A 14028-nucleotide genomic window follows, 5' to 3' on the forward strand; every position below is an offset into this window, starting at 1 on the left:
TAGTTTGTAACTTGTCATTCCATTTTCCATTTAATCTAGTATACAACTGACATTTGTGGTGTTCTTGAAGGCAATTCTGAACTAGTATCTGGCATTGTATATATGTAAAAAAGTCAGACAATGTCACGAACAGTTAAACATTTGCTTGACTTGAACTTAAGTCCTTGACATTTCTCATCAGTCTCAGTTCCCTGTGCATTCTAGAAATGAGCAACCTTTGGAGAAAATATTGATGCTCCCACACCGCCCACCTTCTGCCATTAGCAGTTCTTGTATGAACAGAAGGCAATAATTGTTTCTCTAAACATCTCTGTAAAAGTTCCTGGAATCTGTAAAGAAAACAACTGTTCAGTAGCTGTGTCTATGCTGCAGCTGAACTGTCAAAAATAAATATTATTCTTTGTGTAATGTCTCTATACAAGATTGGTTACTTCTGCCTTTCACAAAAATCTTACCGTTTGAGTTAGGGTTAGAAAATGAATTTGATATAGTTGGAGAATTACAGTCTTTTAGTCTGTGGACAACTCAGGGAAAAGACAATTGCTTTCTACAGATGCTTTAAGTTGCTACAAAGAAGGAGCCATTATAATTTAAAAGGTACACTTTGTTTTATGTAAGTCTCACTTGTCAGTAGTTTTTCCTGAGAAACTTTTTCATGACCAGTACACAACATCATTCTTCTATTTCAATTTTAAAAACAAGTAAAGTTACCCACCTTTTGACTTCACAGTTTCCACAGATGCTGCAAAATAAAGGAAAATATTCCAGAAAACAAATTTTGCAAACACATAAAGAAATTGAGATTGCTCCTAACACCTCTTCCCTTGGTCAATATGTTTCCTATCTATGCAGAACAGGTGTTCATTCTTTTATGTAGAGAAAAACTGACACATATATATGTTGCTTGTTTGGATAGTCTCAATGCAGATGACTAATTAACCTTCAGACTAAAAGCAATGAAAACAAGGTCAACAGGGAAGTTATACATGGAGCTTCAACAGTTCCATTATTTTCAAGTAATAAAGATGAGAGGAGTAAAAATAGGTTTCACAATAGGCACTTATCAAACATAGGTGAAGGATATGTGATATAAATCTTTTAACAGTTTCAGTAATTTGCGGAAGTTAAACTTTTTTTTTTTTTTTAAGTTTATTGATAACTCAAAACACAGAACTCTTGGTATTGATATAAGCAAAGATAGAATCATAGAATTGTTTCATCTGGAAGAGACCTTTAAGATCACTGAGTCCAGCCTTTGTCCCAGCCTGATTAACCACTAGACTATTTCCTGAAGTGGAACATCCAATCATCTCTTAAAAACCTCCAGGGATGGTAGCTCCACCACCTCCCTGGGCAGCCCATTCCAATGCCTGACAATCCTTTCAGTAAAGAAATTCCTCCTGTAAAGAAACCTGCCCTGATGCAACTTGACATAATTTCCTCTTGTTCTATTGCTTGTTACTAGGGACAACAGACCAGGTAGTTGTAGATAGCAATAAGATCTCCCCTGAACTTTTTTTTCTCCAGACTAAACAGTCCCAGATCCCTTAGCTGTTCCTCATATGAGATGTCCTCCAAATCCTTTACTAGCTTGATAGCCTGCCTCTGGATCCTCTCCAGCACCTCAGTGTCCTTCTTGTAGAGAGGGGCCCAAAACTGGGCACAGTATTCAAGGTGTGGCCTCACCAAAGCCAAGTACAGGGGAATGGCCACCTCCCTACTCCTGCTGACAACACTGTTCCTGATACAGGCCAGGATGCCCTTGACCTTCTTGGCCACCTGGGTACACTTCTGTTGGTTGACACTGTCAACCAACACTCCTAGATCCTTCTCTGCCTGGCAGCTTTCCAGCCACTCCTCCCAAAGCCTGTAGCACTGCTGGGGATTGTTGTGGCCCAAGTGCAGCGCTCAGCACTTGGCTTCATTGAAACTCATGGAACTGGCCTTGGCCCAGCCATTCAGCCTATCTAGATCTCTCTGTAAAGCTTCCCTACCTTCAAACAGATCAACACTTCCACCCAGCTTGGTGTCGTCTGCAAACTTACTCAGAGTGCACTCTATCCCCTCATCTAGATCATTAATAAGGAAATTAAACAGGAGTGGCCCCAATACTGAGCCCTGGGGGACACTATTTGTGACCAGCTGCCAACTGGATTTAACTCCATTGACCACTACTCTTTGGACCTGGCCATCTAATCAGTTTTTCACCTGGGAAAGTGTATGCCCATCCAAGCCAAGAACAGTCAATTTCTCTAAGAATGCTGAGGGAAACAGTGTCAAATGCCTTACTAAAGTCAAGGTAGACAACATTCACAGCCATTCCTTCATCCGAAAAGCAGTCGTCTTGTCATAGAAGGAGATTAGGTTTGTTAAACAGGTTCTGACCTTCATAAACCCGTGCTGATTGGGCCTGATCACCTGATTGTCCTGCATGTGCTGCATAATAGAACTTAGGATGATCTGCTCCATCAGCTTCCCAGGCACTGAAGTCGAACTGATAGGCCTATGATTTCCTGAATCATCCTTCCACCCCGTCTTATATATGGGTGTTTTGTTAGTTGACTTCCAATCAGTTGGGACCTCCCCAGTCAGCCAGGACTGCTGGCAGACAGTGGCTTGATGGGCACCCCTGCCAGTTCCCTCATCACTCTAGGATGTACCTCATCCGACTCCATAGGTTTGTGCACATCAATGTGGAGCAGCAGGTCACTGACCATCTCCTCCTGAGTTGTAGGGGGGACATTTTGTTCCTTGTTCTTATCTCTTGGCTTGGGGGACTGACATTCCCCAGTGAAAATGCTCCTACTACTAAAGACTGAGGCAAAGAAGGTGTTAAGTGCCTCAGCCTTCTCTTTGTATTTTAATACCAAATTTTCTTCAGGATCTAGTAGGGAATGGAGACTCTCCCTGGTCTTTCTTTTGTTGTCAATTTGTTAATAGAAACTTTTCTTATTATCCTTTACCTCTAAAGCCAGTTTGACCTCTAGATGGGCTTTTGACCTTCTAATTATCTTGCTACATAACCCAGCAATGTTCTTGTACTCATTGTGAGCAGTCTGTCCCTTCTTCCAGAGGCCATAAACTGTCTTTTTCCCCCTGCTTTTAAGCCAAATCTCCTTATTCAGCCAGGCTAGTCTTCTTTGCCTCTGGTTCATCTTATGGCACATGGGGATAGCCTGTTCCTGGGACTTTAAGACTTCCTTCTTAAAAAGTGTCCAGCCTTCCTGGACTCCTATACCCTTCAAAACTGACTCCCAAGGGATTCTATCAAGTGACCTCCTAAACAAGTCAAAGTCTGCCCTTTGAAGGTCCAAATTGTCGGTTTTGTTGCCTCACCTCCTAACATCTCTATGAATAGAAAACTTAATAATGTCGTGATTGCCTCCAACTGCCACATCCTTCACAAGACCTTCTCTGTTCACAAGCAAGAGGTCCAGCAGGGAGACTTCCCTAGCTGGTTCACTTACCAGCTGTGTGAGGAAGTTATCCTCCACACATTCCAGGAACCTCCTGTTTTTTTCCCTCTCTGCTATGTTTTATTTCCAGTAGAGACCTGGGTAGTTGAAGTCCTCAACAAGAACAATGGCAAGTGACTGTGAGATTTCTCCCAAGTGCTTATAGAATGTTTCTTCTATCTCACAACTCTGATTGGGATGTCTAGCAGACTCCTATAGCAATATCAGCACTATTGGCCTTGCCCTTTAATTTAATCCAAACACTCTAAACCCCATCATCACTCATCTAGAAATCATAGTATCATAGAATCATAGTATAGTAGGGTTGGAAGGGACCTTTAGAGATCATCTAGTCCAACCTCTCACTTATCCAACCCCCTGATTAAGTTTTCTACACTGAAGTTCTCACTACATTTAAGTTCTGAACATTCATAACAGTCCCTAACACACAGGGCCACCCCACCGTCTCTCCTTCCCTGTCTATCTCTCCTGAAGAGCTACCACATTCCTCTCTTATTTATTCACACCTTCACCCTGAAGCACTGTGACAGGTTTTTATGCTATATAAAATGACAGATTCATTTTTTAATAAATTGACTGTCTACTTCAGGTATTTTTTGCTCAGAATTTATACCCAAGAAAACAGAGTCATCTGATGAATGAGTCATTGAGCTTGGCTGTAAAAGGAGTTGAAAATCTTTATACTTTCCTAATTTCGGATAAACTGGAAAAGTACATTCCAGTGAGGAATAAGAAGAGCACCTAGCTACAGCAATAAAATACATAGATGTTTTGAATAAAACCGAAATAAGACATCCTACATTTTTCTTCCCCTCCATACACCAAAGCTCTTATTTTGTGGGTTGTTTTACCTCCATCTATTTACTGTAACCTTCAAGTAGGTCTCCGTCTTTGAAAAGATAAGCCTTCTAAATACTGAAACTTGAAATTCTCACCCTCATTGTTCTTCTCAGCAACATTTGATCAGATCTCAATTGCAGAAGAACAAATGATGATATCTGCTCTATGGCTTTCATTTGCTTGAGTAGCTTTGATTTTCTGGCTTTACTTTTTTGTCTCTTTATCTATCCCTTTATCTAACCCTATCGCAACTTAAAATCAATCCAGATAAATGAGACAATAAAACTTACTGTTTTTCACAATTCTTACCATGTACTTTTACTTCCTTCTTCGTTGTTTTGACTGTAAAAACAAACAAACAAACAAATAAAAAATTGGCTCCCCATGTGAATTAACTTATAACATTAGGATAGTTGAAAAGTAAGACAAAAAAGGAAGAATATTCACTAGTTTCTATATTTTTTTCTTTCTTGTGTGGTTCTGGAAAAGGAAAAAAATCAACATAATTTTATCTTCTTGTAATGTTTCATTTAGTTGCCTTGGACAATCATTTTTATGTTACTATCAGCAGTTGGATGCAGCACATTCCTTTGGACTTTCAGATGAGGTAATCCCTTCCCTGCCTTCTTTCATGTCAAAATAAAACCTTTACAGTTCTCATTAGTCCCTTCAGTGGTTTTCACACTGTGTAAACAGGGTCAAAGTAATGATTCATTACAGATATCAAAGAATTTAACTCTTATAATGAGGTGCTAAAAGGAAACTACAAACAGTGTAGGTTAAATTATCTGCAGTTTTACTTCAGGATGGTCTAAATGGAAACCTGTGAACCAGCTCTGTGTGCCTCAGGACACTTGTGATATGGTGCTTACCTTTCTTTGGTAGAAAGACTGGAGAATAAGTTGAGTATCTAGTTCACCTGCAGCTGTTCTACAGACATGAGAGAAGGGGAGGGGATCCTGGCCTTTATTACAGGAATACACATTGTGTGGGAGCCATAGTTCACAGAAGCTAATCACTAAAACAGGATCTAGAACCTGAAGTTGAAAAGATTTACCCACCTAAACTGTGTAACCTCAGTAAAGCTATGAATGGGATTTGCAAATTTTATATGATAGTTTCTGTAACAACTTCTTCTATCTTGCCAGGATGTCCTTCAAAACCCCCTTAGAGAAAGAGTAGGCAGCTTACCAAGGGGAAGAGGGAGAAACTGAACTTGTCTCAGAAACTGTGATCTGCCAGCTAGGGCTGATGTTCACAGCAGTAAAAAAATAGATAAGCTTTTACTGTCTGCAGATGATGTCTACAGATGCTTTTAAGCAGCATAAAGAAAGGGTCTGTTGTGCAGGTTTGGATTTACACAGGAACATTACTTAAACTTAACAGTATCTGAGTAGACTGATTACAAGATAAAGGCAGTTATTATTAAAGACGTGCTTGTCACCAGTATCTGATTATTATGTTTTCTTTATGTTTTTCACAGGGTATATTTGTATTAATGCTGTGGTATGCAGTTGAGGAAAATTAATGTTTAAAAAGCTTCCACTCTAGAGTCAAGAGATAAAAAGTTCTATGTTCAAAGTGATTCTCAATGTTGTAGTCTTACTAAAAGCAAGTCTAGCCTTAAATTTGAGATTTCTTGAACTGAATAAGCAAAAAGAAACAAGAACTGCCAATAGAAAATTAAATATATTGACCAATAAGTCAATATGTTTAATGTTACCATTACATATTAATTAATAATAAATATTAATGCTGTATACACAGTGGACATATAAAAGAGGTGTACTCTATGCAGAGCTACAAAATCAATTTCTATTGGAAAGGGCAGGCCAATCTGAAATATGGGAAAAAAAACCCCCACAACTGTTAAGTTTTAAACAAAGTATGTTGTTGCTGTGTACTCCCACTCCCAGTAAGCTTGCATCGAACAATGCATGTAGTTCTATCTGGAATGAAATATTCATTTTGGTCTGAGTTTTTAAATCTATCTGAGGAGCCAGATTATACATATTTTAAAGAAAAAATGTAATTTCAAAAATAAAATTTTGCTCTGAGTTCTTATGAATAAATATTGGACTTTGATTTTTCTATTTTTAGCCAAAACATACTGATGGAATTTCATCACCATTTCATAAGTAACATCTTTCAGCTAAAATGTATACTTTAAAGCACTGAGACTAGTTGACCAAAGTCAGGATCCTAGCTTTAATATGGTTACATAAAGCACATTTTAATATACTTATTATATGACATGTACATATTTAAAATATCATAGATGCTACATAGTCAGATTGTATATGAGAGGTGAGACTCAGTGGAAATGGTCATGGAGCAAATTGATATCATCAAAGCAATGAATCAGAGAGATGATTTTCTCAGCAATATGGAAAAGTGACAGAGCGAGAGAGTTAGTAAATATTAAATAGTTTATTGCCTGAATAAATATTATGTTTTCTTGATGGCATCCTGCTTTGGTTGGCGACTCAAGTATAGGTCAAGGAAGAGAAATATAGCAAAAGTGAGAGGACAGAAGTTTGGGACTCAGTAGTTTGTCTGACTCGATGAGCTTAATCATAACAACAGCTGCAGCTTGGGTTTTGTGTAGCCCAAGTGCTCTTCAGAGTATTCAATTTCATAGAGATATTTTAGGATTCAGTCTGTAAAATGAGAATTTTGATTGGTTTCTTGGGGTTTTCTATTTTACTATTGCTATGGACAGCTTCCTGGAAACTGAAGGAAATGTAATTATGAATTTATTCGTTCTGAGGCAATTATTTTCTCATTCTGAGATCTGTCAGCTGTCATGAGATCAGGGAGCAGTATGACATTAAAAATATTCAGCAAAAGTTTTTGAAAAGTATAAAATTTTCCATCTATTTAGCTTTTTTTCCCCCTGTTTTTCAAAACTTCAAACACTAAGGAAGTTCCATAGAGCTTTTATAATGTTTTTGCTTCCAGAAGCATGTGGAATAAGATCTTTTCCATAAAAAAAAAAAAAAGGAATTAATAACAGAATTTGATATCAAACATTTCTGGGAAAATCTTACATGATACAAAGTGTCAGGTGATTCCTGCTCTGATATTTTAACAGAATAAACTGAAATCTTTCATGACACGATCCATAAATTTCAGGAAAGTATAGATCCAGATCTTTCCTTTTTTTTGTAAGTTATGATTTCTTGATCTCAATAATTTTTCTTTCTTTTCCTTTTTTTTTAAATTATGAAATAGTGAAAAAAATATGACACGTTATATAGTGATTAAAAGAATGACACATTAAAAGATATTGCCATCTGCAGACATGTTAGGCCTTTGCCATAACATTTTTCATTCTTTTTATGTTTAACTATTTTTGTATATATATATGAGACTGTACAGTATGTTTTTATTCAGGAAACTTACTGCTAATATATTATTTTTCTATCATGCGTGGAATTGAGATTTGATTTAGACTGACATTTCACCATCTTTATAAGCTCTGATACCTTGAACAAATGGCTTTTCCTTCTGTGAAAATCAATGAAGTTATGTATAATGTGCCCATAAAACCATATCAATGTATTATTTGTTCATTACTAGTGACATACTCTTAGACTCCCTTAGAGCAGGTGAGAGACAGAAAAGAACCTGAAACTGCCTCTGCAACTCTTCCCTAATCTATACTCCTCCCGAAAGCACAAACAATGCTGAAAAGCATCTAGACCAGCACATTTGCGTGGTGCTCTTTAATCTTTACTGCCAAGATGGATAGTCACAAAATGTGACGCTCTGCCATCCATCAAGAGAGAACCATTGATATCTCATCCTAATTTGTATAACTATGTGTGCATGCATTTGTGTGTTACCTCTAAATTCAGATAAAGCATTCAAGTCCAAGAAGCATTCAGAAAAACAAAAGCTTTATATGAAATCAAACAGATTGAGAAAAGTTTAAATAAATGACTCAGTAGCTGCATAAATTTTCGGGGATTTGTACAATTGTTTAATTTTTATGACAAGTATTTCAGTGAAGTGCACTGTTGTCACATTCCATGCAGTTTCTGAATGTCTAATTCCTCAGAGAGTAAAAAGTAGCTTAATCTTAGAGTCTTGTAATCTTGGTTTTATAGCCTACATGCCTGTCATTTCTCTTCTCAGGTCTTCATATTGTGTTGGCTAATTAAAACCAAATGAGGAAAGGTGGTAAAGCTCTCATAGATATGCTTTCATTAAGAATATTGTGAACATAAACAGATACAGGAAAGATCCCTTTAGTCTCTTCTGTTGAAGGGAAAGATTGCAATATGAGCTCAGTCACACTGTTAGACCATTGTGAGAAAGTTTTGCATACTTTTTTTTTCTCCAGTTTTCATGCTTCCAAGAAGTACTTGTTCTGCTGTATTTGACTGTGTTCTACTTATAAGAATTCTACTTATGGAAATTCTACTCATTGTCATATACTTGTATTTATAAAGATAGCGAACTGGACAAATTAATTTCTTTCTGGAATAAGAATACAGCAAACAAATCCCATACTTGGTGATATCATGCCACGCATATACATGCTTCTCTATAAACAAACATCTTTTAAGGAGTGTAACAGTTTCTCTGATGGATTTTTGTGAAGAAAATGAAAGCAGACAACAGTTCTCTGTATTAGAATTCTGCTACCATGTCAGGAAAATGTGGGAAAAATATTGTGCAAAGGAGAGAAAAGAGGTCTGGATGAAACATCAGTCCAATCTATTGAGTATATGGCTTTTCTTCACAGGCCGAAAAGCAATGCCATCAAAACTGAGAATGGAAGTCCATTGAGAAACCTCCCAGGATCTCTGAATAAGATTTTTTTTTTTTTTGCAGAGGATTATGGTTACCATCTGTGACGATTTCTCTTAACAAAATAAATAAATATTTGGAATGCAGGAGATAGAAATGCTGCCTCATATCCAAACACTTTCACTATTTGCCTTAGCTTCATTTTAATATAGCCCGTTTCTTGTTTAATATAGCTCCTGCATAATTTTAGATGCATGACTGGTGTTTAGAGAGGAAGATAGTATTAGGATAGGACCATCGAACTGGCCAAGATCCCTAAGTTTTGGGTGGATGTGGTCAGTCCTCATCAAAGGTAAGCTAGATACTCGTGTTTTCAAAATCCTCCTATATGACGATATATCATTTTTACTGTCAAAGTAATTACGAGGAAGATGCTGGACTGTTCATAACTTAGTAAACACCTTTTTATTTTTTAAAGGTGTCAACAGGTTCTGCCTTTTCCACAGAAGGTGTGCACAACCGAAAAAACTGATCTTGACATTACAATAATTGAAATACTACATGGTCTTCTGTGTTCTCTGGAATACTTGAATAAAGATTGCTAGAAACCTTCATTCAATTCTAGCACACCTTTTCTAAAAAAAAAAAAGAGTTGAAAAAATACTTTAAGCACTGTTTCTAGAAAATGTATCTTAGAAGGTGGGATTCATTCTTACATTTCAGGTCCTACTTTGATAGGATTTGTCCTTCCATACTTGAGTAGGCAGAAAGTCTATCAGCTCTGTTTAGCATATCAGGTAGTATTAATTCATAGGGAAAGCAAGCACCTTGTTTCCACAAGGCTCCAGTATAATTATAGTGAAGCCTAAAGACAAAGCTATCTCTCAGAAAAAAGACAGGTAGTTTGTCTTCTTCAGAGTCTGAAATGCTATTAGTCTCTTCAAGAGTTGGGATAATGAAGAGCCAGGATAAGGAGGAAATGGAAAACCCACAGATTTCTGATGTCTGTGCTACCTGACTTCCAAAGCTCCTCTCAGAGGAAAACACTCCCCAAGGACTCAAAACATGTAAATAAATCATTTGTTCAACACTCTTGAAGAACATACTTCTGTAAATATAGAGTATTTTTCAACACTATCATCACTTTTGCAATATGAGAAAAGGAATGTGTGGATTTTCTGGTTTCCCATCAGAGGGGAGAAGAACCAATACACAGAGTAGGTGTAGTTATAGATCATAGATGCCCAATTTCCCAATGGAATTTAGAATTCTTAAAAAGAAAGTTAGGCTAATCCTTCATTTCAAAGTGTTCAAAGCTGATGTACCACCCAGTACAGCACTAGTTCCATTTTGCCTGCCATTATGGAGATTAAATTAGCTGACTAACAAAACCAATAGACCCTAGAAATGAATGCAATCAGATTCTAAAGGACTAAATTTATTTCAAAATTAATGAACTTAGAATAGGATCTCTAACTGTAGTGCCTGACTTAGAGCTGGAATACTGATGTCAGCTCAAAGGAGTAGCATAGAATGAGACAGTGGGCAAAAGTTCGTTCATATTTTCTCTCAGAGCACAAATCAAAGGACTATGTGGTTAAATGTTTTGAAAGGCCTCTTTGACTGCCTTAACACAGGACAACTTCTTCATAAGATATTTACAGGGACAACATGATGAAAGAGGATAGTGACAGAGGGCACTGGAAACGTGCAGCTCAGACAATCAATAAAATCCTGAGAAGAGTCTATTGTAAGCATGAAAACACCCCAGGAACAACTGTTTCTTAAAGCTCCAAACTTGGGCACCCCAGGCAGCTGTTACAGAAGAGGAAAGCTCATCAGATTATTTCTGGCACTCTGCAGTTTAAAGTAGTACTGTTATGATACTAAACTGCAACTCTTTGATATGGAAACTTTCAAAGTCACAGTTGATGTAGACCTACATGGCAATGTGAGAAAAATCATATTGAAGAAGCAACATACTGAAGCATATTGTGTTTTCATTTTTTCTCTGTGTCATATCAGTGTCATATTCAAGAACAGTATAAATTGTAGATGAAATATAATCATACATGATATAGAAATCTACACCACTGCTCCCCTGAAAATCAAGTGCCTTTTTTGTAATCATCAAAATGAGGACCATTTATTGTCTTTGTAGCAAAGCAAAGGTGATACCACTTCCAAAAGACTAATGCTTGGGAAGATAATTGTATACTTAGTGTATATGATCATCTGGATCCAACAAAGCTTAAGCATGCACTTTAACACTGCTGACTCAAGAAAGAGTTAAAGCTATGTTAAGTGCCTTGCTGAAACTGAGCCCAATTCTTGCCAAAAGTGTACTTAAATCATGAAACAACTTCAAGACTATGAAAGATTGACAGCCTCACAACAAAACACCTTAAAATGTCTTTAATGTAAGGAATGGACACTTAAATAATAATTTTAACTCTGATTTGTATTTAAATAGCATTTAATTTTGAAACTCTTTTATCCTCATTATTGTTACATTAATGTGTTAAAAAGTATCTTTTTTGTAGTTTACTTGCTCCCCCTGCCTTGTTCTTAAAGTAATGCCATTTTTGTGTTAGTAATACAACAGTGTTTTGCTGCATTGCATAGATTTATATCTGGTAATAAAAAAGAAACAAAGCTGCATTTTTTGTACAAGTGTCTTCACAGTTTATCATAGTGTGAAAGGCACTATAGGAATTTATTTTAAGTCCATATGATCCCAGAACAGATGATACAGTAAGGAATGCATAAACACAATAGTAATATGTCAGGCCATCAGACCGGTCATTTTGATATCCTAGCAAAATTAGAAAATATATCCTGAATTTAATTTAAGCCATTTAATGAAAAATATTTTAAAAATTGAGGAATAAAATCTGTGTTTCAATTAGAAAGCTTAGCATAAAATAAACTGTTTCATGCTCCCTTTAAATAAATCCTGTATGTAAGGAATTCTAGGTCATAAAATAAAAACTTCTAACATTAGAAGATTCTTCCCCTTTGAAGGCATATATTGTGGTATAAGTCAAGAATTCAGTTTTCATTTCCCATCCAGAGTTAGATAATGATCCAGATTACATAATCCTGTGGACATTTTAAGATCTCCTAGTCTACAATATTTTCTCAGACTTGAGCTGGCATGAAAATGCCAGTAGGTTGGAACGATTTGTAGAATTAGTCTCCATCCACATAATAGATTCCTGCAGATATTAAGAAGACAGTTGAATGATGGACTACTGCAATAGCAATAAGATTTTGGCTGCTGAGGGTACAGTACATTCCTGGCAGACCAGGAGCAGAATCATCTGTGAGACTTCACTAAGCTTAGTGGAAGCTCCACAGGACAAAGAGGTGAGGACCAAGATCCAATTTCTCCTGTCTTGGTGTGGACCAGAAAGGAAATTAATGTCAGAGAAGGTATGATATTTAACTACCCAAAGAGTTAATGTGGGAGAGAGGAAGAATTATGCTAACCTTGACCAAGAAGAAAGTCTCTGTGATTCAAAAGGAGTACAGAATGATCTTGGATGTAAATCCAAGGACGCTGAGAAGCAGGATTAATATAGGTAGGATTTAATTATTTTCATTTGCATTTGCATAAATATGTGCTATCTGAATGAAGATTTATTTTGTTTGGAAATAAACTGCAAAGCCTATCCTTATACATACAATAATAATTTGTCCCTGAAGAGTTAAACTGTAAATGCAGAAAATAAACCCTGAGAATGGTTGCACTTATGTTGTGAAAAAGGCTGAGACAGTTAACATCAGAGACTAGAAAAATGAACAGACTATTCAAGTTAACAGAAGAATTTTATTGGTAACACTTATACCATAGAAATACATGTTGATATGCTAATAAGGAGCAGTTCTGCTCATAAAGACAAATTTCAGGGCAAATAGAGGCTCTAAGACATAAAACCCTGAAGAGAATGCAGAATGGTGAACTCTACTAAGGCCATGTCCATGAAGAGAGAAAGAAACTGTTCCTCATCTTTTCCTCTTTCCTAAGTACTTACAGGGGGGATTGTAACAGGCAGTTTTTGATGTCTCTTCTCTTGGGCAATATATCTACACAAAAAGAGTATAAGCAGGTGGATGGATGATGCAGAGGGTGTGGTATTGTGAGTAAAATAAATCTCTGACATGTGGCTTGAGAGAGCTACCCAACTGTGAGGAAAGGAATCCATGATAATTTTGCTTGTTCTATTGTGTTGGTAAGTTATTCAATAATGTGCTGATTTTTATTAATATTTTGTAACATTTACATGATTTTAGCATTTTTTCTATGTACTTGTGTTCCACAGGTGGCCATTAAAAGATAAGCAGTGAGCCTAGCTCCTTAGTATACATTTCCCTCATTTCAAAACATACTGCCCCATAAACTTTGTGTTATTTGTGGAACCGTAGAATCATTGAATTGTTTCAGTTGGAAAAGACCTCTGAGATGGAGTCCAACTGTTAACCTAACATTACCATGTACACCTCTAAACCATGTCCCTAAGTGCCACAGGCAAACTCTTGACATCCTTGACGAGGCTGAGAAACCAACAAGGAAAGGAATTCTGCTGAGCCTTATGCTAAAAAATAAAGAAGGTCTGGTTGAGGATATGAAAGTTGGAGGCAACTTTGTGTGCAGTGACCATGAAATGATGAAGTTCAAGTTCACCTGTGGAAGAAGCAGGGCACTGAGCCAGGTTGTGAGCTGGACTTCAGGTGAGTTGACTTTGACCTCTTCAAAGACCTGCTTGGAGGAATCTCATGGGATAGGATCCTAGATGGTAGGAGTGCCCAAGAGAGCTGGTTGATCTTCAAGCACCACTTCCTCCAAGCCCAAGATTGGTGTGACCCCACAAGCAGAAAATTAGAAACTACTGGATCTACTCAAGGAGAAGAGAGAAATCTATGTAAGGTGGAAAAAGGGCCTGGTTACTTG

The 14028-nt window shown here is 37.0% G+C and overlaps 1 protein-coding gene across 1 annotated transcript in view; it reads right to left on the reverse strand.

The window, feature by feature from the left end:
• TRDN (triadin) overlaps window positions 1-14028 on the reverse strand; it is a 231466-nt gene that overhangs the window by 69723 nt on the left and 147715 nt on the right. Inside the window, 2 exon segments of the mRNA XM_061989612.1 lie at window positions 716-742; window positions 4764-4796. Coding sequence (XP_061845596.1) covers window positions 716-742; window positions 4764-4796 — 60 coding nt within the window.

Source organism: Colius striatus, chromosome 2, assembly GCF_028858725.1.
Source record: "Colius striatus isolate bColStr4 chromosome 2, bColStr4.1.hap1, whole genome shotgun sequence".
Classification (NCBI taxonomy): domain Eukaryota; kingdom Metazoa; phylum Chordata; class Aves; order Coliiformes; family Coliidae; genus Colius; species Colius striatus.